General features: G+C 40.4%; 4 protein-coding genes across 6 annotated transcripts; 2 read left to right on the top strand and 2 right to left on the bottom strand.

Annotated features, from left to right (window-relative positions):
- Positions 1-66: 66 nt before the first annotated feature.
- On the top strand, positions 67-5,287 carry pdcd2 (programmed cell death 2). 2 transcript variants are annotated; one of them, XM_014411293.3, is made up of 8 exons: positions 67-359; positions 1,032-1,140; positions 1,269-1,325; positions 1,719-1,904; positions 2,416-2,580; positions 4,324-4,424; positions 4,502-4,615; positions 4,721-5,287. In XM_014411293.3, exons 1-8 carry the CDS (start codon positions 180-182, stop codon positions 4,898-4,900), a joined length of 1,092 nt encoding a protein of 363 aa, XP_014266779.2. In that variant the 5' UTR covers positions 67-179; the 3' UTR covers positions 4,901-5,287. The 2 variants fall into 2 exon arrangements, with proteins under 2 accessions (XP_014266779.2, XP_014266768.2); XM_014411282.3 differs by having other exon boundaries at positions 2,413-2,580.
- A 1,069-nt stretch (positions 5,288-6,356) lies between these two features.
- tbp (TATA box binding protein) lies at positions 6,357-13,493 on the bottom strand. 2 transcript variants are annotated; one of them, XM_004539475.3, is made up of 9 exons: positions 13,361-13,493; positions 12,735-12,945; positions 10,955-11,132; positions 10,654-10,822; positions 10,403-10,490; positions 9,099-9,190; positions 8,807-8,974; positions 8,592-8,686; positions 6,357-7,870 (listed from the first exon to the last, which is right to left on the bottom strand). In XM_004539475.3, the coding sequence occupies exons 2-9, from the start codon at positions 12,786-12,788 to the stop codon at positions 7,791-7,793; spliced, it is 924 nt and encodes a 307-aa protein (XP_004539532.1). In that variant the 5' UTR covers positions 12,789-12,945; positions 13,361-13,493; the 3' UTR covers positions 6,357-7,790. The 2 variants fall into 2 exon arrangements, with proteins under 2 accessions (XP_004539532.1, XP_076738205.1); XM_076882090.1 differs by having other exon boundaries at positions 13,427-13,472.
- psmc3 (proteasome 26S subunit, ATPase 3) lies at positions 13,470-15,163 on the top strand. Its single transcript, XM_004539474.6, has 2 exons — positions 13,470-14,459; positions 14,707-15,163. The coding sequence occupies exons 1-2, from the start codon at positions 13,515-13,517 to the stop codon at positions 15,043-15,045; spliced, it is 1,284 nt and encodes a 427-aa protein (XP_004539531.2). The 5' UTR covers positions 13,470-13,514; the 3' UTR covers positions 15,046-15,163.
- A 1,458-nt stretch (positions 15,164-16,621) lies between these two features.
- On the bottom strand, positions 16,622-19,980 carry psmb1 (proteasome 20S subunit beta 1). Its single transcript, XM_004539476.5, has 6 exons — positions 19,793-19,980; positions 19,328-19,435; positions 19,059-19,140; positions 18,796-18,925; positions 17,660-17,766; positions 16,622-17,174 (listed from the first exon to the last, which is right to left on the bottom strand). Exons 1-6 carry the CDS (start codon positions 19,891-19,893, stop codon positions 16,989-16,991), a joined length of 714 nt encoding a protein of 237 aa, XP_004539533.1. The 5' UTR covers positions 19,894-19,980; the 3' UTR covers positions 16,622-16,988.
- Between the last annotated feature and the right edge of the window lie 186 nt (positions 19,981-20,166).

Here is a 20,166-nt window from a genome sequence, read left to right as displayed (position 1 = left end):
ATTTATGAGTATTTACCAACAGAGTGACAGTTTCGAGGCCCACGGAACAAAAGTCTGGGCTGTGTTTCCTCACGGACGAGTTTCAGAACTGTAGCAGCATGTGTTTTGGTTGTGAGATGTAGAAGACACTCCGTTAGTAAGGGTTAGAGTCTGTTCGTTAAATATTCTGTAATACCAGTATGTCCTCGGCGGAGGTAGTTCTGGGTTTCCTGGAGGATGCGGAGCCGTGGCGGCTTCGGTCTCCTCAGTTCCCGAGTAAAGTCGGAGGGAAGCCGGCGTGGCTCAGCCAGAGAGGCCTGCCCTCTCTGCCCGGACTGGAGTGTGAGATATGCCGTCTGCCTATGGTTTTCCTGCTGCAGGTGAATCTCCAGGAGCCATGTTATCCTACTTCATAAAAATATTTACTTCACTGTACTGTGGTATAGAGAGATGTGCTGACAGTATAATATAAAGACTGAAATAACTTTTAGACTACAGTTTTGGTGTCCTGTATAAAGAGTTAAACAGTAAACTTAAAGAAGTCCAGACGCTTTTCTTTGCAAGCTCCTTTGACTACGATGACCTGGATGACTGAGAACCTTCACAGACAAACAGTAAACATATTAACACAACATTTTTAGCAGCATAAACACAAAGAAAGGAAAGTGGCACACATATCAAACATTTGTATTTTATAAGCCTCCTAAAAAGGTACATACTGAAATATATCCTTAATAAATTAGAATCCCCCAAAATATATTTAATTGCATGGTTTAGGTACTAGACCTTCATTAGCCGGCTGGTTATTGATATATATTCTGATATAAGAATCTGAACATATTACCCAGGTGGTGTACAATGTGTGAGTATTTTTCAACTTTAATTAAGTACTTTTTACAAGCCTGATCTCTCTCACACACACACACACACCCACCCTATACCTAAGTGCACACATACTCAAATCTGGGTCAACTCCAATTTAACTTCTGCATCCCACCTCAGCCTTATTCACTATAAATAAATAAATACTAGATTTACCTGACTTGTTGCAGGTGTATGCACCAATATCCGGTCAGGACAGAAGTTTTCACCGAACGCTCTTTCTCTTCTGCTGCAAAACTCCAGAGTGCTACACGCGAAATGACAGCCGCTGCATGAAAGGTAGTTCTTCACTGTTTGATGTCTGTCACTTCCCAGGGGTGATGTTGTGAGATGTTGTCTGATTCTACTAATTTTTCTCAATAGATTTTGCAGTATTTCTTAAAAAGCTGTGTTTTCCTTCATGCCAGTTTTCAGAAACCAGTTACAGAGGAGGAACGAGTTCTACCCCTATGACCCTCCAGCAGGTTTGTGAATTTTTGCTGCCTAACTCTTAATGAAGTATTCAAGATTCAATTTCTGAGTATTTGTAGAAGAATATGGTGGTGGTAGCATCATACTCTGGGACTGTTTTGTTGTTAGTAGTGCTGGTGGTTCCACAAAGTGGATGAAATAATGAAGGAATGGAATACCAGTTTAACCACTTTGTCACACTTGGATGTTCCTTCCAGCTACCAAAAGTTTCTGGTTGAGGTGCAATTTGCTAAAGAACATTTAACAAAATATACAGAGTGTGTATGTATATATTTGAACCTTATACTATACTTTTCACCCTGTGTGGAGTATAAAAATGTGTATGTATGTGAACCTTTGACCAAAACTGTATATCAACAAATATAAAATTATCATCTTCCCTTTAGAGGATGAACCACCCTGTGATGCTGAGGAGGGCCAGAGTGTGTTGCCCGTTTCGGGAGTTAAACTGTGTTGGGTGTGCGGATGCCCCGGTAACAAAGCCTGCTCTCGGTGCCACACTGTGACCTACTGTGGAAAACACCACCAGACCCTCCACTGGAAACAATCTCACAAGGAGTGTTGCAGCCAAGGTGTGTGTGGGGGATATTTACTGGAGCTGCAAAAATCGTAATCACATTTTTTCAGTGTTGAGTTTAATGATTGTGTTCATTAAACCTTCCAAAGAAGAAATCTGGTTCTGAAATTTTAATAGATGAATACATAAAATGAATTTAGAGTAAAAAAAAAAATGAAAGGAGTGAATTTGGATTTTTATAAAGAGGCAAAAGTAAAGAAAGGTGATGAGTTCAAAATCATAAAACAGCACAATAAACCTTTTATTAATTGATGGAAGCTAAGGTTGTAATTGAAAATAATATTTGAGTAATTTCACAGCCCTCGGTACATTTAGATTAATTGGTGATTGTAAAATGGGTGTTAGCCCTTTAGTGGGCAGCCGATCTGATCCAGAGTGTATCTATATTTAGAAAAGCGATGGATAAAAAGAGAAGTGGTCCATAATCCTTTTCCCTGAGTTAAGAGAATTATGACCGTCATTTCTCATCACTAGAAAGACTAAACTTGTCCGTCTCTGTCTAGAAGGGTCTCCTGTTACACCCTCCCCGCTCCTCTTTCCTGAGACTGAGCTGGTCACTGAGCCAGAGGAGGAGGAGAAAGATGTCAAAGAGGCTGAAGGAGAACAAGAAGAAGAGGACGGTGGAGGGATCATTACTCAGAGGAGTGTGGATTGTCCCGCCTTGGCAGAATGTAAGGTTAAAGGTTAAAGTTTTTCTCAGTTTTCAATTGAAAAGTGAACTTTTATGTAGAAAAGTCCAGTCTTAGTGATGTATACAGTGGGGCAAAAAAGTATTTAGTCAGCCACCGATTGTGCAAGTTCCCCCACTTAAAATGATGACAGAGGTCAGTAATTTGCACCAGAGGTACACTTCAACTGTGAGAGACAGAATGTGAAAAAAAAATCCATGAATCCACATGGTAGGATTTGTAAAGAATTTATTCGTAAATCAGGGTGGAAAATAAGTATTTGGTCAATAACAAAAATACAACTCAATACTTTGTAACATAACCTTTGTTGGCAATAACAGAGGTCAAACGTTTACTATAGGTCTTTACCAGGTTTGCACACACAGTAGTTGGTATTTTGGCCCATTCCTCCATGCAGATCTTCTCGAGAGCAGTGATGTTTTGGGGCTGTCGCCGAGCAACACGGACTTTCAACTCCCGCCACAGATTTTCTATGGGGTTGAGGTCTGGAGACTGGCTAGGCCACTCCAGGACTTTCAAATGCTTCTTACGGAGCCACTCCTTTGTTGCCCGGGCGGTGTGTTTTGGATCATTGTCATGTTGGAAGACCCAGCCTCGTTTCATCTTCAAAGTTCTCACTGATGGAAGGAGGTTTTGGCTCAAAATCTCACGATACATGGCCCCATTCATTCTGTCCTTAACACGGATCAGTCGTCCTGTCCCCTTGGCAGAAAAACAGCCCCATAGCATGATGTTTCCACCCCCATGCTTCACAGTAGGTATGGTGTTCTTGGGATGCAACTCAGTATTCTTCTTCCTCCAAACACGACGAGTTGAGTTTATACCAAAAAGTTCTACTTTGGTTTCATCTGACCACATGACATTCTCCCAATCCTCTGCTGTATCATCCATGTGCTCTCTGGCAAACTTCAGACGGGCCTGGACATGCACTGGCTTCAGCAGCGGAACACGTCTGGCACTGCGGGATTTGATTCCCTGCCGTTGTAGTGTGTTACTGATGGTGACCTTTGTTACTTTGGTCCCAGCTCTCTGCAGGTCATTCACCAGGTCCCCCCGTGTGGTTCTGGGATCTTTGCTCACCGTTCTCATGATCATTTTGACCCCACGGGATGAGATCTTGCGTGGAGCCCCAGATCGAGGGAGATTATCAGTGGTCTTGTATGTCTTCCATTTTCTGATGATTGCTCCCACAGTTGATTTTTTCACACCAAGCTGCTTGCCTATTGTAGATTCACTCTTCCCAGTCTGGTGCAGGTCTACAATACTTTTCCTGGTGTCCTTCGAAAGCTCTTTGGTCTTGGCCATGGCGGAGTTTGGAGTCTGACTGTTTGAGGCTGTGGACAGGTGTCTTTTATACAGATGATGAGTTCAAACAGGTGCCATTCATACAGGTAACGAGTGGGGGACAGAAAAGCTTCTTACAGAAGACGTTACAGGTCTGTGAGAGCCAGAGATTTTCCATGTTTGAGGTGATCAAATACTTATTTTCCACCCTAATTTACGAATAAATTCTTTACAAATCCTACCATGTGAATTCATGGATTTTTTTTTCACATTCTGTCTCTCACAGTTGAAGTGTACCTCTGGTGCAAATTACTGACCTCTGTCATCATTTTAAGTGGGGGAACTTGCACAATCGGTGGCTGACTAAATACTTTTTTGCCCCACTGTATATTTATTTCATTATAATTTATAACCAATCCTGACCCTTCTGTTCTCTATCAGCCCTGGCAGAGAGCGACCTGGACGAGATGGCAATGCACGAGACTGAAGACAGTAAAGTGTTCCAGAGGTTTAAGAAGAAGATCGCACCTGAACCTCACCAGGTAGAAAATAGAAGAGCTGAAAAGATCCAGACGGTTGTTTTCTTCTGTCCATATCTCACAGTGTTTGTCATTTCTAGGTGATACGTTACAGTCGAGGGGGCTCTCCCTTGTGGGTCTCCTCTCAGCACATCCCTTCAGATGAGGATATCCCACCATGCACCTGTGGTGCCAAGAGGACGTTTGAGTTCCAGGTAATCGACCTGCTGATCTGTTGAAGACCTGCTCGGGTCTTTAATCTTTCGCTAATGGTTGATTTATTCACAAGTTTGTGCTGTTGCTATCCTGTGTGTGTGTAGGTGATGCCGCAGCTGTTAAACAGTCTAAGCGTGGACTCGACTGGAGCTAGCATTGACTGGGGGACTGCGGCTGTCTACACGTGCTCTGCCAGCTGTGAACGCAGCGACCAGTACTGCCCCGAGTTCATCTGGAAGCAGGACTTCAGCTCAGATCAACACACGCAGACTGAACGAAGATGATGGGCATCCCTTGTTTCATGCATAGCAGGAAAAGCACAGGTGGTGCTGATTTCATTAATATGTTTAGGCGACTCCGCTTCAGTGTGTTCGTTCACCCACGTGGCTTGGTGGGACACCTGATGTTGACATATCCAAATGTTTCACCTGAACTTGTCATTCAGTCAAAAAGCTGCGTGGTGCTGCAGGTAAGAGCTGACTACTTATGCTGACTGAGCTAATCACATGGGAGTAATGCTGCCTCTCCCTATTAAATGGACTGGAGATTTAACTAATCATAAACTTTGTGCAAACATAAACATCAGTGTAAAATGCCATCTCCAAATGTATAAACGACGTGTGTGCAAAAAGACGTGTGTTGCATCATTAAAAACAAATTTAGCAAAACAATGTTTAAAGAAACATCTGGATTTTTCCACTAATCACCTCACAGCGGCTCACCAGCGTCCACCCACACAGTTTAATAACCACAGCAATAAGTCACCAATTGAGACAAATTCTGACATTTACCAGCAAGACTCACCTCAAGTTACTGACTACGTCTTTCAAACTCTATTCATAGTTCAGGTTAAGTATCTTAGCCAGAACATTTAAGTAATTAAAATGTATTCAGATACAGAAAACCGAATGTTTTAATGAACGAGTCTGATAAAGGGCTGCACAGGAAAAACACATCAAATACTTGATACCAGCTACAGTATGCTATGATGCATGCTCCTTTACTGCTATATAATATGAAACAAGGATGAAGCCACTGCCAAACCTGTTTACAGCTGTGGATTTAACCTAAAATTAGTACCATATTATCCTAGTAAGAGCTCTTCCCTCTCAAACTGCTGGCTCATTTGTGGTTCCTAGAATTTCCAAAAGTAAAATGGGAGGCAGAGCCTTCAGTTATCAGACGCCTCTGTGGAACCAGCTCCCAGGTTGGGAATCAGGAAACCCTCTCTAGAATTAAAACTTTTAAAGTTTACAATTATGGCTGAATTGAGTGACCCTGAACAACACTACGCAGTTACGCTCATGCACATATCTTTCTACGTAGCACTTTTAATTCTTATCCCTACTTTTATTTTTTCATGTCTATTTAAGTGCTATTTATGACACTATGTTTGCACTGAAGCACCGCAGCAATTTCCTAATGTTGTAAACCTGCTCAACATTTGGCAATAAACCCCTTTCTGATTCTGATTCTGCTATAGTCCGAGGCCCCTCCCTGAGCCTGGTTCTGCCAGAGGTTTCTTCCTGTTAAAAGGAAGTTTTCCTTTCCCACCATCACCAAGTGCTTCCTCATAGTAAGTCACGATTGTTGCTTTTGTATTTTTAATATTGTAGGGTGCTTAGCTTGCAATATTAAAGCACTTTGAGGTGACATAAATAACATTGAATTCAAAACACAGGGGGTTAACCAAACAAAAACGGTGCTTAATCCAACAGAAGACCCAGATCCAACAAAGGAGTCCGTATGTACAAGTTTATTAACGCACTGAGAAGTACATTAACAGTTTAAGAAGCATGTAGATGCGACAGGTTCCTGATTGATTTCCATACATACAGTTGATAAAAGTGGCTTAACTGAACATGTGAACCAAACGATCTGCCAATCAAATATTCTGAACCGGTTAAGAACTACATGTTAACACTGGTGTGAAGGATGTGCCCAGCTGAACCTGCATGAGATACACAAGCACATCAAAACGTGACCAGAATTAAAACACATTTAAACGGCTTTTTTCCCCAGCTGTGTGTCTGAGCACAGTTCACTAGTAACCAGGACAGAGTCATATTTTTCTGTTTGTAAAACGTACCTAAAAAAAACTTTTAAATATAGGTTTGATTAGCCAAAAACAAATTATTAAAATTAAAAATATTAAAAATATGCAGCAACGTGATGCATATTTTACCTGCCATCAATCACTAGATGTAAATTCAGGATTAGGTTGGCAGCCGCTTCTTGTACTCAAAGCTAATAGCGTCTTTCTTGCAGGTCACATTTCAATCCTGGCTAAACTTAAATGCCAGTGATCTTACAAACACGCTGTCCTGTTAGTCAAAGAAACAAAAAGAATATCTGCAGAGCAGCATCTCCTTCAAGGTCGGAATCACTTATTTACAGTAGAAAAAATATTTCTATATGTACATACACATGAAAGTTTGAGCATTAAAACACTTCTTTCAAAAATTACAACATGTTATCTGCTCCAGAGAAAATTTTAGACCGACTCCAAACTATTAAAGAATTAAGCAGGATTGCAACAGGAAACCAAACTGATGAACTACTCAACTTCAGCTGTAGGATTTGGATCAGTTTAGTTCAACTTTAAGTGTTTCAAACTTTAAGAGAATTCACTGTCAATAACTGCTGAACTTACCGGCCTTAAATTTAGAAAGAAATCTACCTTTGCAAAGTAGGCGAGTTCGGTTTTGAAGTCTCTCTCTCTGATTTGGGGCTTACAGAGCTGATTATGTCAAAATAAAATATGAGCAATTAATAAAAACCAGAAGTAGAAAACTAACTGCAGAAAAACAAAAAATAAAATAAAACAGTCCAGGACTGCCCCTTTTCTAATTAGCAGTTTTTACACTTTCTTACAATCTTATGTACAATCGAAAGAGGACTTAAAATGTGTATGAAATAAACTGACTTTTAAATATAGAAACTTGTGAGATCATAACACAGAAAAGACAATCCTTAAAACCCTGCTTTTAAGATAACATGAAATACTGTAGGGACAAAAAGTAAAAGTGAGGGAATCACTTCATTGTAGCACATCTCTTACAGAGGTCCACATGAAGAGGTCAGCGTAAGGCTGATGCTTGATGTGAAGCTTAAAAAAGAAAAAACAATGTTTGAAACAGGGTTGTGGGGATGATAAAAGAAGAGATGCAGGGTCTATGTTGTCTTCCGAAAGCCTTTGAGGATGGGGTATATGTTTTCAAAAGCGTCGTAGATCTCTCCTCTCACTTTGGCACCTTAAACAAAAACAGGGAGTACAGTAAGTTACAAAAGTTAATTCACAACAATCATTAACAGAGTTTGAAAACTGAATTTAAAATGTTTGCACCCTCACAGAATAACGTCCTCACTATGCACTGTGGCACTTTAACTGTTGTTTGTTTATTATAGATTTATTGTATTATTTTTATCCCGATCCACTTTAAAACAATTTCCTGTTACGAAATCAAAAAAAAAAAAAGCATCTATTGATCAACGTTTAGTACTATTATAGTTTTATATAGTTTTATTATAGATTCATTGGATCATGGGTTCAAGGAGGTTATTTGAAGATATTTTGTTAATTTGATTTTCGCCAACTACACAAATCAACTGACTGGAACTCCCTCAAACTTTATCATTTACGACTGGAGAAGCTATTAAATCAAATCCTTTCTGTCTCTCCGACAGTCAGTATATCATTCGACTGTGCAGAGATTCTGTGTGAAACATTTTCCCAACTACAAAATGTCCAGTTCAGTATCAACTTTAAATGTATCATCAACTCCATGTTTAATTCTTGGACTCGCGATTTCTTTTGTATGGCTCATACATCAAAATAATTTATCTTATTTACGATGAGTGGCAAGGACATGAGGACATTTAGAAAACAAGACTAACAAACTTTAACTTCTCCTGTGTTTAATACACACAAAAGAGAAATGTTTTGTTTTTTAAGCAGACAGGATGGGCTCTTACCTGTGAGTACAACTTTCCCAGACACAAAGATGAGCAGGACAATTCGGGGTTTGATCATTCTGTAAATGAGTCCTGGAAACAGCTCCGGCTCGTAGCTGCAAAACACAAGTCGGTTATTTTAGTTCTTAAAAAGCAAAGAGTACAAAATCATTAACAATCATTTTTAATTTTGCAATTCACATGCTTTCAGTCATTTTAAAACAAACAAAAACTACCTGCTAAACTGCTGATGTGTGAGGACCAATCCCTCCAGCCGAATGGGGAACTTCACATCACAGCTGCCCACCATGTTCTGAATCTTGAAGTCCAGGAACTTGGCGGGAAAACCGAGCTTCTGCACAACACGCGCATATTTTCTGGCTGCTAACCTCGACTGCTCCTCACTAGAAAGATAAATGTCATCGAGAGCCCAGGGGAGCAGTCAAATATTAGTAAAGTAAAGCAGAAAGACTTTCCCCCCCTTTTTTGTAAAAAAAATAAAATAAAAAAATTTAACTGTAATCTGACCTCTTGGCTCCTGTGCAGACCATCTTTCCAGAGCTGAAGATCAGAGCAGTGGTCCTGGGCTCTCGTATTCTCATGATGACAGCAGCAAAACGCTAATGAACGGAGACAGCGAGGCTGACCATTATTACACACGTTACTTTTAAAATACAATAATTTCTGCTTGAATTTGATCCAAGCTGGGATTTTAATTCTATATAGATATTTGAGTTCGGTAGAGGAGACATGTTTAAATATTTATTTTTTAAAAGTGAGTTAAACAGGGGGCTGAAGAAGGAAAGATGTTGAGACTAGAGCTGTGTGCAACTAGTCGACTACAAGAATAAACAAGAACACAAGTCTGTTAACGTGTTTTTTCAGTTTCAAAAGCAGTTTAACTCTCCTCCCACCAGCCATCTCTTACAGCTCTTCTAGAGGTGGTGGCTGACTCAGAAGAAGGCATCCCTGCTTAGACTGCCGCCCCTGAGTCCCACACCCAGATCACAGGCAGAAAATGAACGCTATGGACAGCTGGATGGATTTACAACACCAGATAACCGTTAGTTGTAATATGTAATGACATCACTTTCTGCAATATCTCTATGTGATGAGAAGTTGTAAACAGGGTGGAAATTAGGTAGCTGACAGCTGTGTGTAGTAGTGCAAATCTACACGACCAATCATTGTGCAACAAAATGTACCTAACTGTTTCAGCTGGATCTTAAAAACCCACAGAATATATATATATATAAAGACAGCACACCCTGTCTCTTTTGACCAATTTAGACTAATCAGCTGATGAGAGTTTCTCTCTCTGGTTTATTATCTAGTACAGTGGATTCCAGAGTGTGCGTCGAAGTAATAACAGAAATTCAGTTTGTAATCACTCACAAGTATTTATAGTTACATATTTGTATTAATGAATTTAATTATATAAAAATGAATTAAAAACTGGAAATATGAGGTAGTTCATTTGTTATATTAATCATTACACTGACCTTAATTTACTCCTCTTGTACTGAAGTTTGTGTCACTTTGCATATGATTGGGTAGCATTAGCAATTTATAGCCAATGGCCTGTGTTGTTTAAGTTTTTGAATACAATTATCAAGGAAATACGCCACTCTGTCTTTTATTTTGATTAGAGTGGATATTTAAGATTTGGGCCCTGTCAGAATTCCTGGTTTTCAAGTGGGCCACAGCACTCTTGACTTTAGGCCTTTCTAGTAAATTAATTACCAGGAACATACACAATTTGTAATTTGTAGCCTGCAGCCAGTAAAGTCACATCAGTAAGCTGTAGAGCAATAAAAAGCCAAGAGCCTCACCTTTGGGTTGTACTCTGCATTTCTGGCTCTCAGGGCAATGGTCTTCAAATCCAGTTTACAGCCTAAGTTTACAGTAGATACTATATTTCTAAAAGTGAAGGGGAGAAAAGAACAAGAGAAAACAACTGAGTGAAGGACATACAAACAATTAAAAATTTACAATTTGGTTCAATATATGTGCAGGAATTTCTTTCCTTTTAAAGCAGTTATCACCAAAAATGGGGGTGGGTGGGATGAGATGTGAAACATACTGTAGCTGCGGTACTATGCCAGAGGTTTCTGAAGAAGGGGTGGCCGGCGTGATGGGGGTCATGGGGGTCAGCGGGGTGGTAAAGAGGGGGGTGTTTCCTGGCAGTGCAGTTGTGGTCGAGCCTCCCACTGCCTGGGAGTGGAAAAGTTGAGGGGTCTGCCCTGATGTCCCTGCGAAGGGGGGAAAAAAAAAAAAGGTGGTTATTTATGTGTAACCGGAGATTAACTTCCACCACGGCTAAATAAAACCAAGATTTCTCATAATAAATGTGGAAGATAAAAAAATGACAGCTTGTGGAGTACCTGAGCTGGCCTGTTGTGCCTGTTGTTGTGCCTGTTGCTGCTGTTGCTGAGCCTGCTGTTGCCTCTGCTGTTCCTCCAGTATTGACAAACTGTTGGTGTTCTGCACTGGCTGGGGTGTCAGACCAGAGCCATATGGCATCATGGGGCTGAAGAGCGGCATGCCTGGAGTCATGGCTCCCTGCATGGGGATAAAGCAAAAAGAAGGGCGTAATGAAGCAGAAACTAACTAGAGATATACGACAGTTCCCTCAGTGTTAGTATTCTTGTTTTTAGGTCTGATTCTTCTCTTTACACAAATAAAACGAAAAATCTAAATGACAGCAGTCTCTCCACGGACTTTAAACCCATGAAGAATATGTCGGTTCTGTTGGAAGTACAGCCATTTCCGACCAGTGAAAGAACAGAAAAGATCACAACTGTGACAGCTCAAGGTGTCTTTTTTTCATGAAATAAAGACATAACTTTAGAAATAAATCATACTTAGTAAGGTTGGATGATATGTAAAATTTTCCAAACGACAATCGTCGGCCCGATAAATAACGATATACAATATATTCACGCAGGTGCAGGCTTTTTGATGTAATGTAATCTGATTTGCGCATTTAGAATTTATATGTTTTGTTTGGAGGGAATAGTTCACCTTCTTTTCTTGTTTGTTTCAGTATTATTACAGCTACTTTTTGGATTATTAGCCAGTATCTCCGTTTCCCTCCCCACCATTGTGTGTGGGTTTTTTTTTTAATTTTTTAAAAATATGATTGTTGTTTTTTTCTTCTGAACATAGGCTACTGCCTTTTTCTATTATGAGTTTGAGTTAAATTATTTTTTCCGTTGACTGCTTGTCTTAGCTTTAACCAACATCATTAGCAAACTTACTCATAGGCAAATAAATAAATCAATCATTCTTGTAAAAATGATCGGTGAAAGGCTCAGCCTATCGTCAATAGTCAATATATTGTCCAATCACCCAACCTTAATATTTAATAACACATAAGATGATTTAAGGGGTGTTGACACAGGGAGGAAATTACTCATCATCCATCACTTTGTCGCTAATGGTTCATCACTGGAAAGCAGGCTCCAGTTGCATAAGTAACATACATTCATCAGCAGTATCCCTCATTCTCATTGGGAGTCACTTCAATCAGTCACCTCAAATTTGAGAAACGTAAAACTTTGTGTCCACCCACTTTGCATCACCAACACCTATTTCACCCTGTATCGATTTAAGTCTTTGAATATCCCTGATTGTATATGGTCTTAGGTCATCACAGTAATTCACTTCCTGCAGGGAATGGCTCTAGACCTCTTCCCTTCACCACTGATTTTCAATCCAGTTCTTGTGTAATTTGTTGTAGCATTTCCCCCTCCAGTTTCCCTTTCTTAAGAAAGGCTTCTTGACCATAATTGTTCCACTAAGACCATTTCTGATGAGGCTTCAGTATACAGCAGATGTATGAATGAAGTGAAGCACAAGACACAACACTGGTACATGCCTTGAATTAGGTACCTTTTTAATGCTTTAATGACTCATACGTCATTTTAAGTGGTTTAACAAACAAAAAAGATTTCTATGAAAACAGGGACTGAACTGAAAATGTGGAGAAAAGCACCCATTTTAAGAACTTTAGAAAGCCTGAAGAATTATTGTTTAAGACCACTTCAAAAATATAAGAAAACGTGGCTCCTTGGATGCATAAATATAAAGAAACAACGGATGGCTAAATCTGTGACTTAATTTTCAAAAAGTCTTAATGATGAAACACAAAGCCCATGTTACCTGAGGGGAAGCCACCAGCCCTTGGAAGGCTGGTATGCTGTTGTTCTGGTCCATCCCTTTAGATTCCCACGTTACTTCACTGCCACCCAGTAGAAGGCAGTAAAAGCGTGATAACTAACCCAGCAGGGCTCTTTAAACCTCCAGCCTACAATGTCAAACACCAGACGCAAACACTGCACTCTTCTTTTTACCCCTGGCAGTAGTGTCTTGGCTGAAAAGATGACAAGAAGCACACTTTACTCAGATAAAACTCAAACAAAGTGGCGTAAACAACATGCAAATGAATGAAACCAAAATCGTGCAGCAGCAAGCGGTGGCGCGAACTCATTTAAATAACTTTAACCTTTTCTAACATTACTTTAACTCTCTCGTTCATATCTTGCCCAGTACATGAGGTGTCCTTTAACCAGTTAAGCGTGCAAAATGCCGCTAATAAAGTTAACAAACATTCCTCGCACAAAATGAAACGTGTAAGCACACGGGCTAGCTGAAGTTAGCATTAGCAAATTTAGCAATCATGAATCTGCAAGCTAAACGTTTAAAAATTTCGGATTTATGCGGTAAAAACAACTGCAAATAACTCGAAAATCTGTCCGCATGAACCAGAAAATCATTCTTTAGCTTACAATCAAGATGTCGCTGTTAAAATCAACACACGAACAGCATAAATTCAGCTCTAGCTCCGTAACTACCCCGGACTTGTTCTTGGGCGCTCACGACCTACTTCCGGAAGCTTCTTCTTCTTCCGTCGTGTCACAGTTCACCGCAGACACAGCAAAGATGGCGTCGCTGAGTGACAAATCAGTTTGGGATGAAGTGGAGGATGGGATCGGCGAAGAAGTGTTAAAAATGTCCACAGAGGAGATAGTTCAGCGCACTCGTCTCCTCGACAGCGAGATAAAGATAATGAAGAGCGAAGTGCTGAGAGTAACCCACGAGCTTCAGGCTATGAAGGATAAAATTAAAGAAAACACGGAGAAGATAAAGGTGAACAAAACGCTGCCCTACCTGGTGTCTAACGTGATCGAGCTGCTGGATGTGGACCCCAACGACCAGGAGGAGGACGGGGCTAACGTGGACCTGGACTCCCAGAGAAAAGGAAAGTGCGCAGTTATCAAAACTTCAACCCGGCAGACCTACTTCCTGCCGGTGATCGGGCTGGTGGACGCCGAGAAGCTAAAACCGGGAGACCTCGTAGGTGTTAACAAAGACTCCTACCTGATCCTGGAGACCTTACCAACCGAGTATGACTCCAGAGTCAAGGCCATGGAGGTGGATGAGCGCCCCACAGAGCAGTACAGCGACATTGGAGGTCTGGATAAGCAGATCCAGGAGCTGGTGGAGGCGATAGTGCTGCCGATGAACCACAAGGAGAAGTTTGAAAACCTGGGCATCCAGCCCCCAAAGGGAGTCCTCATGTATGGACCCCCTGGCACCGGGAAGACCCTACTGGCCAGGGCATGTGCCGCTCAAACCAAAGCCACATTCCTGAAGCTTGCAGGTCCACAGCTGGTGCAGATGTTCATTGGAGACGGTGCCAAGCTGGTGAGAGATGCCTTCGCCCTGGCTAAAGAGAAGGCCCCATCCATCATCTTCATAGATGAGTTGGACGCCATTGGAACCAAGAGGTTTGACAGCGAGAAGGCTGGAGACAGGGAGGTGCAGAGGACCATGCTGGAGCTGCTCAACCAGCTGGATGGATTTCAGCCAAACATGCTGGTCAAGGTAAATTTGCCTTTTTACTCTTGAATACAGCAAAAGTGCACCTCAATTCTGCTACCACTTCACTGTTATTTAATGTTCAATACTGATAAAACATTTTAAACTACATCTGAGTAGATCTGAGGCACTTAAAGTGAATTTGTACAATTCATTAAGAAAAACGTTAAAATTTCATCAATATCCAAACCCCCACATTAATACTTTTATGATGACTGGAGTTTATTGCAATGATACTGTCTTTATTATTTAGGTGATTGCTGCCACCAACAGAGTGGACATCCTGGATCCTGCCCTGCTCCGTTCAGGTCGTCTGGACAGGAAGATCGAGTTCCCCATGCCAAACGAAGAGGCCAGGGCTCGCATCATGCAAATTCACTCTCGTAAGATGAATGTCAGCCCCGACGTCAACTATGAGGAGCTGGCCCGCTGCACCGATGACTTCAACGGCGCTCAGTGCAAAGCTGTGTGCGTGGAGGCCGGTATGATCGCGCTGCGCCGCGGAGCCACAGAGCTGAACCATGAGGATTACATGGAGGGAATCCTGGAGGTCCAAGCTAAGAAGAAGGCTAACCTTCAGTACTATGCCTGAGGACACTACCTGTGTCTGTGTATTTGTGTGTGAGAGTCTTTGATTACTATTAAAAGCTGTTGAGAAAACACATGTTATGATTTCTCATTATCTTGAGTCAATAAAATAAATAAAATGCCTCGAGTATCTTTTGTTATTTCCGCTAACAATTTTAAAAAAAATAATGTAAGGGTACCTGGTGCTATTTAGAAGCTGCACATCTGGAATTGCATAGTAGTCATGAATTTATTCTTAACTTAAAGCAGTTAAAGTTAAGAATAGATGGCAGGGTTCAACATACAGTTGTGGTCAAAACACACACACACACACACTATTTCGTTTAATGTTCTTTAGTAAAAATTCTGGGGAATGGTAGAGTTAATTTATATTGGTTGGTTTCCGGTCTTTTGACTTGGCTGTTAAGCATAGTCCAGAAATTTTCAAAAGGGTTGAGACTGGAGTTTTGGAAAGGCCATTTCAGAAGCTCAGCATCAGCCTGGTTTATCCTTTCCTTAATCAGTTTTAACACGTTTGGGATCATTGTCCAACTGTCTCCAAGTTTCAACTATTTTGCTGTTAATCTAAAGTGAAGTGGAAGAATTTGGAGGTAGTCCTTCATTATTCCAACAATTCTGTACAGTCAACCCCCGTATTAGGGACCACAACTCCCTATGAATATCTGAAATCCACAAATACTCAGTACCCCCTCTAAAAATGCTTATAACTACCTATTTCAATCTTTTCGGAATCTTTGTGTTTGGAATTTGCGCATCTTTTGTTAAGAAAAAAAAAAACAATTTGAATGATATTTTGCTGTGTTTACATTAATATTCAAATTTGAAAAGTACATTTTTTATCATAAAAAATGTATTTAGTCAGAAAAATTACATTAAAAATCCATGAAATAATCTGCAAATATTTTGGAGTTGCTTTCCACAGAAAAATCCATGAATACCGAACCCTGGATCGACTGTATACCAAGTGGAAGAAAATGGATGGATCAATGAATACATGCTGGCTGTTCACATTTTAGATTTTCTTTTCCTATACACACACTTGTTCTGATCACGACATGAGTCATGCTTTTAATTTGACAACCATATAGACACACACTGAGCGCTCCAACTGTTCTACAGCCACACAACCCTTTTATACATCAGCCTACGATGATGATGTCATACATTTCTTTGAAATACTTTTACAAGTACTTAATGTGACAAGCTCAGTTTTTACAATTTGGCCCTTGTCAAAGTTGACCTAACTCATTTTATTGGTTTCAAGCACATCAGTTTCAATAGCTGACTGTTCACTGGGTGCTTCATTTATTTTATTATACAGTCACATGAGATCACTTGGGTTGTACATAGCCAACAAACTAAAATGATTTTAATCCACTGATGATGTGTATGAATTATTTATGCCTACTATGCTAACCGATGGTTCTAAATGGAAAAAGCAAAACAAAACCAAACCAAAAAAACAAACCAATTTTATTATTTAACAAGATATTGTATTAAGATACTGTTTCCATTTGTATTCTTTTGGTCATAAAAGACAGGTCTATCTGAGGTGGAATGTGCAATGAACAAGCAGAGCAGACTTTTAAATTCTTTACATTTATTAAGAATGTAAAAAGAATAGCAGAGAGGATCTCCTTTGAAAACATAATGAAAAATCATAACAGAGGCAGGGTCTAGGTATGGGCGAGTGAAGAACTTACTTCTCAGAATAGGAGTGCTGATCCAGGATCAGCCTGCCAGACCACATAAAAGAGCATGTGAACAGGAGAACTGGAGTATCTGGGAAACAGGGGGAAGGAAACTAGCTCCCCAGTTAGCCACTAAGGTGGCTACTTGAATCAACACTCCTGTTTTGAGAAACCTGACGTAAAGGTGCCAAAGCCATAAAATGAATGTGCACCAAACAGAAAAACTAGAGGCAGATGGAAACAATACGTTTCCTCCTCAGTCTTTCCTCAGAGGTATAGTCTCCTCATTAATGCCCTCCTTAGTGATGACACAGACCCGAAGGGCATCTCCGGTGTAGACATCTCTCTCTGCGGCTGAGATGAAGACGTCTTTGACCAGCTGAACTGCCTTATCCTTAGTCAGAGGAACATGCTCAACACCCTCCATGTTCTTGAAACCAATCTGTGGAGAGAGAGAGAAGACCGAGTCCTGTATTTGTCTGTATTCTCAGAAAAATATGTTTAGTTGATTTTTTGTTTAGAAAGGACCCAAGTACAAAAAAAATCTTGAGTGAGCGAGCGAGAGAAAAAAGGGTCCAGAGACCAGATTAGGCTCCCTTCCACCTGCAGTCTCTGAGCAGGTCCACCCTTACCATCCACCAGGTCACCAGCACCCTGTTTAGAGCTAAGTTCAGGTTTGCCTTTTCTCCTTTATACAGAATGGTTTTTTTTTTTTCCATATGGCATACCTCAATGCAGGTCTTATAACAGAATAACTGGAAGGTCGAGATTCTGAAACCTAAAATGTGGCTATGAAGTGGTTTGTCATGACTTGGTGGATACTGGGAGGCTAAATAAGCTTAAAAATACACACCCAAGATACAAGCACATGAATATAGTAATGTTAATATGGAAACATCAGGTTAGTACACGCGCGTTTTAAAAAACCTGGTTATCTAGTAGTGGCTGTAGCATGGCGCTGGCTGATCCTCCGGCCTTGTAGGTGTCTCTCTGGTAGGAACCCACTGGGTCAAAGCTGTACACTGCTCCCTTACCTGTATTACAATTACACAATATTACAAACAGAAACAGGATTTTACATACAGTAACACAGTAAAATCTTAATAGTTTTAAACATAACACAAACTAACAGTATGACATAAGAGTAACATTAAAAATAACACCTCACCCAGCACTACACTACACATGAATTATTTTATTTTTTGTAGACTGTCACCTCTTTGGGATCATTGTCGTTTTTCGGGGGGGATGCCCGTTTGTTCTTATTATTTTGTGCATGTTGTCATTAGATTATAGTGGTGGATTAGAGAGAATAATAATAAAGTTCTTAAATATGAACACTAAAGTAAGTAAACCTTGAAGTTTTGGTTAAAAAAGTGTGATCAGATCAAAACCTCCCTCCTTCTTTGTCTATCCTGCAAGACATTTTCATTTATCAGTTTAACTGAGAGAGTAAAAACGTATTTAACTGTATCCTGTACCTTTTACCGAGTTCATTAGCACAAATTCAGAGTTCAAGACATGCTGTTAAAATCCAGTTAGCCTGCCAAACAGTGGACTCCTCCAAAAATGCCTTTAGAATAAAAGTATGTTGTTTTCTCTGTGATCTTTCCTGACATTTTTACCGGACTAAAAATTCTGAGTGTTAGACTATGTGCCAGGTAAGTTCACACACTAGTGGATGAAGGCTCCCAAGTTCTTGTTACCCATCTTTCATGGCTATGTATGCTAAGAGAGGTCTGATATCCAACTGACTTGATATCTACAATAATTGCTTTTTTAATATATAGACACATTACAGTGGAAATGCTCATCATAGCTTGTCCACTCAAGCTTTAGCTCAATTATTTTACCATGTTAATAAAAGTTGTTTAATGAAGTCTCTTGGCAACTTTTAGTTTGTTTCCCAAAGTTGTTATACAAACTAATGTAGTCTCACAAACTTTATTCACTTAAATGTGTCTTCTGCACAAAAAATAATCTATAACCATAGCAAGAAAAAAAGATCTGCAGCCCAAACACAGTTTTAAAAAAAATGTAGTCATCATAATATCAGCACCCACCCTCTTCATCCAATCCTCCAATGATGTTGTAGACGTAGTAAGGAAAGAATCTTCTGCTGTACAGGATGGTGGACAACATGGCTGCAATGGCTCCGCTGGTCATCGTCTTGTTGTTCGAGTGTTTGTACATCTGAAAGGAGAGAAAGCATTAGAACAGCTGTGTTTTAGCAAGACGATGCTGACTGAGAGTCCTGAAGTGGGTGTGGATGATAGCCTGTTATATTATCCATCATGCAATGTGAAGTCTTTCTGTACCACTTCACCTTTAGTCTGGCATCAATTATTTTTGTCAGAGTCAGGCAGTCGCCATGGAAACCACTGCAGCCAATTACAGTTGTGTCAGTCCTGCAAGAGGAAAACATTCTGATCAATATATTATTTATCTGGTAGCTTTATCCCCAGAAAACAACAGCTCATTTTTGGCACAAAAAAGAAAAAATGTACACACTATTAAAGGTCTCACGGGGCTCTACCCATAATTCATAACCTGTTGTTTCCCAGTGGCTTCACAGAGAGATGACAGTGCACTTACAGCTTATAGCATTTTGGGGAGTCCCGGCTGTGGATTGAGTAGCCTTCACTCAGCCTGGTGTCTGAGGCTACAATGGCAAAGTCTTCTCCGGCAACAGCCAGTACAGTTCTGAGGAAATACACCACAGAGGTCAGCCTGTTCACCTCACAAGAGCGGAAAAAAGTCTGCTGCACCAGGAAACTGCAAATGGCAGCTACAGGCTACTGATCCGAAACTGAAACTGTAGGTTTAACTAATTTCTAACAAAAATCTCTCGCTCACAATATAACTTTTTTCCACTAAGGTTAGATAAATATATAGGTATACAGTTATATCGCAGACAGGATCAGAAACTTTTCATTAACTCAACAACTGCTTTGTTGACAATTCATTTTCGGAGCGGGTTAGCTTGAGTCCAATGTAATAGGATGTAAACGTTAGCAAAGAAGCAAGCTAACTACACAGGAATTGAAAATAAGCCCTCACCCTCCGTTGAAGGCGTATGGAGAGAACTTGTGCTCTACTGGACCAGTATAATGATAATCTTTCATCTTCCCAGGATCCCCGAAATGCTGAGAAGAAAGCATAATTGAAGGAAAAGGCCGACGGTGCTGAAGCTTCTTTCAGATAAACTCGCTGTATCACTGCAATATGGCAGCCTCTTCTTTTACGGTCGTCACAACCGAGTCCTCAAAGCGCCTCCGCGTGACAGCGCCTCCACAGGCCGCTCGAAGTAATGCACACCACACGTTTAATGCTTTCACTAGCCAAAAAAATATCTCTGAAATTGAAGAAAGAAAGACAAATTGTAATCGAAAGATCAAATTTGCTCCGTTTTTTTTTTTGAAATAAGATACTTC

This window comes from Maylandia zebra, linkage group LG1 (assembly GCF_041146795.1).
Source record: "Maylandia zebra isolate NMK-2024a linkage group LG1, Mzebra_GT3a, whole genome shotgun sequence".
NCBI classification, from domain to species: Eukaryota; Metazoa; Chordata; class Actinopteri; order Cichliformes; family Cichlidae; genus Maylandia; species Maylandia zebra.
This window is presented reverse-complemented; position numbering and strand designations above follow the sequence as displayed.

Bases quoted from the DNA above. Each gene is read 5' to 3' on its own strand.
- pdcd2 (XM_014411282.3), top strand. From the start codon at position 180: ATGTCCTCGGCGGAGGTAGTTCTGGGTTTCCTGGAGGATGCGGAGCCG. The intron at 2,581-4,323 runs GTAAGGTTAAAG...GTTCTCTATCAG, and splicing joins TTGTCCCGCCTTGGCAGAAT to CCCTGGCAGAGAGCGACCTG. The intron at 4,616-4,720 runs GTAATCGACCTG...GTGTGTGTGTAG, and splicing joins AGAGGACGTTTGAGTTCCAG to GTGATGCCGCAGCTGTTAAA.
- tbp (XM_004539475.3), bottom strand. From the start codon at position 12,788: ATGGACCAGAACAACAGCATACCAGCCTTCCAAGGGCTGGTGGCTTCC. The intron at 10,491-10,653 runs GTATGTTTCACA...CTTCACTTTTAG, and splicing joins GGCATAGTACCGCAGCTACA to AAATATAGTATCTACTGTAA. The intron at 9,191-10,402 runs GTGAGGCTCTTG...TCCGTTCATTAG, and splicing joins ATGCAGAGTACAACCCAAAG to CGTTTTGCTGCTGTCATCAT.
- psmc3 (XM_004539474.6), top strand. From the start codon at position 13,515: ATGGCGTCGCTGAGTGACAAATCAGTTTGGGATGAAGTGGAGGATGGG. The intron at 14,460-14,706 runs GTAAATTTGCCT...TTTATTATTTAG, and splicing joins AGCCAAACATGCTGGTCAAG to GTGATTGCTGCCACCAACAG.
- psmb1 (XM_004539476.5), bottom strand. From the start codon at position 19,893: ATGCTTTCTTCTCAGCATTTCGGGGATCCTGGGAAGATGAAAGATTAT. The intron at 19,436-19,792 runs GTGAGGGCTTAT...GTATTTCCTCAG, and splicing joins CCATACGCCTTCAACGGAGG to AACTGTACTGGCTGTTGCCG. The intron at 17,767-18,795 runs GTGGGTGCTGAT...ATTGTAATACAG, and splicing joins TGGAGGATTGGATGAAGAGG to GTAAGGGAGCAGTGTACAGC.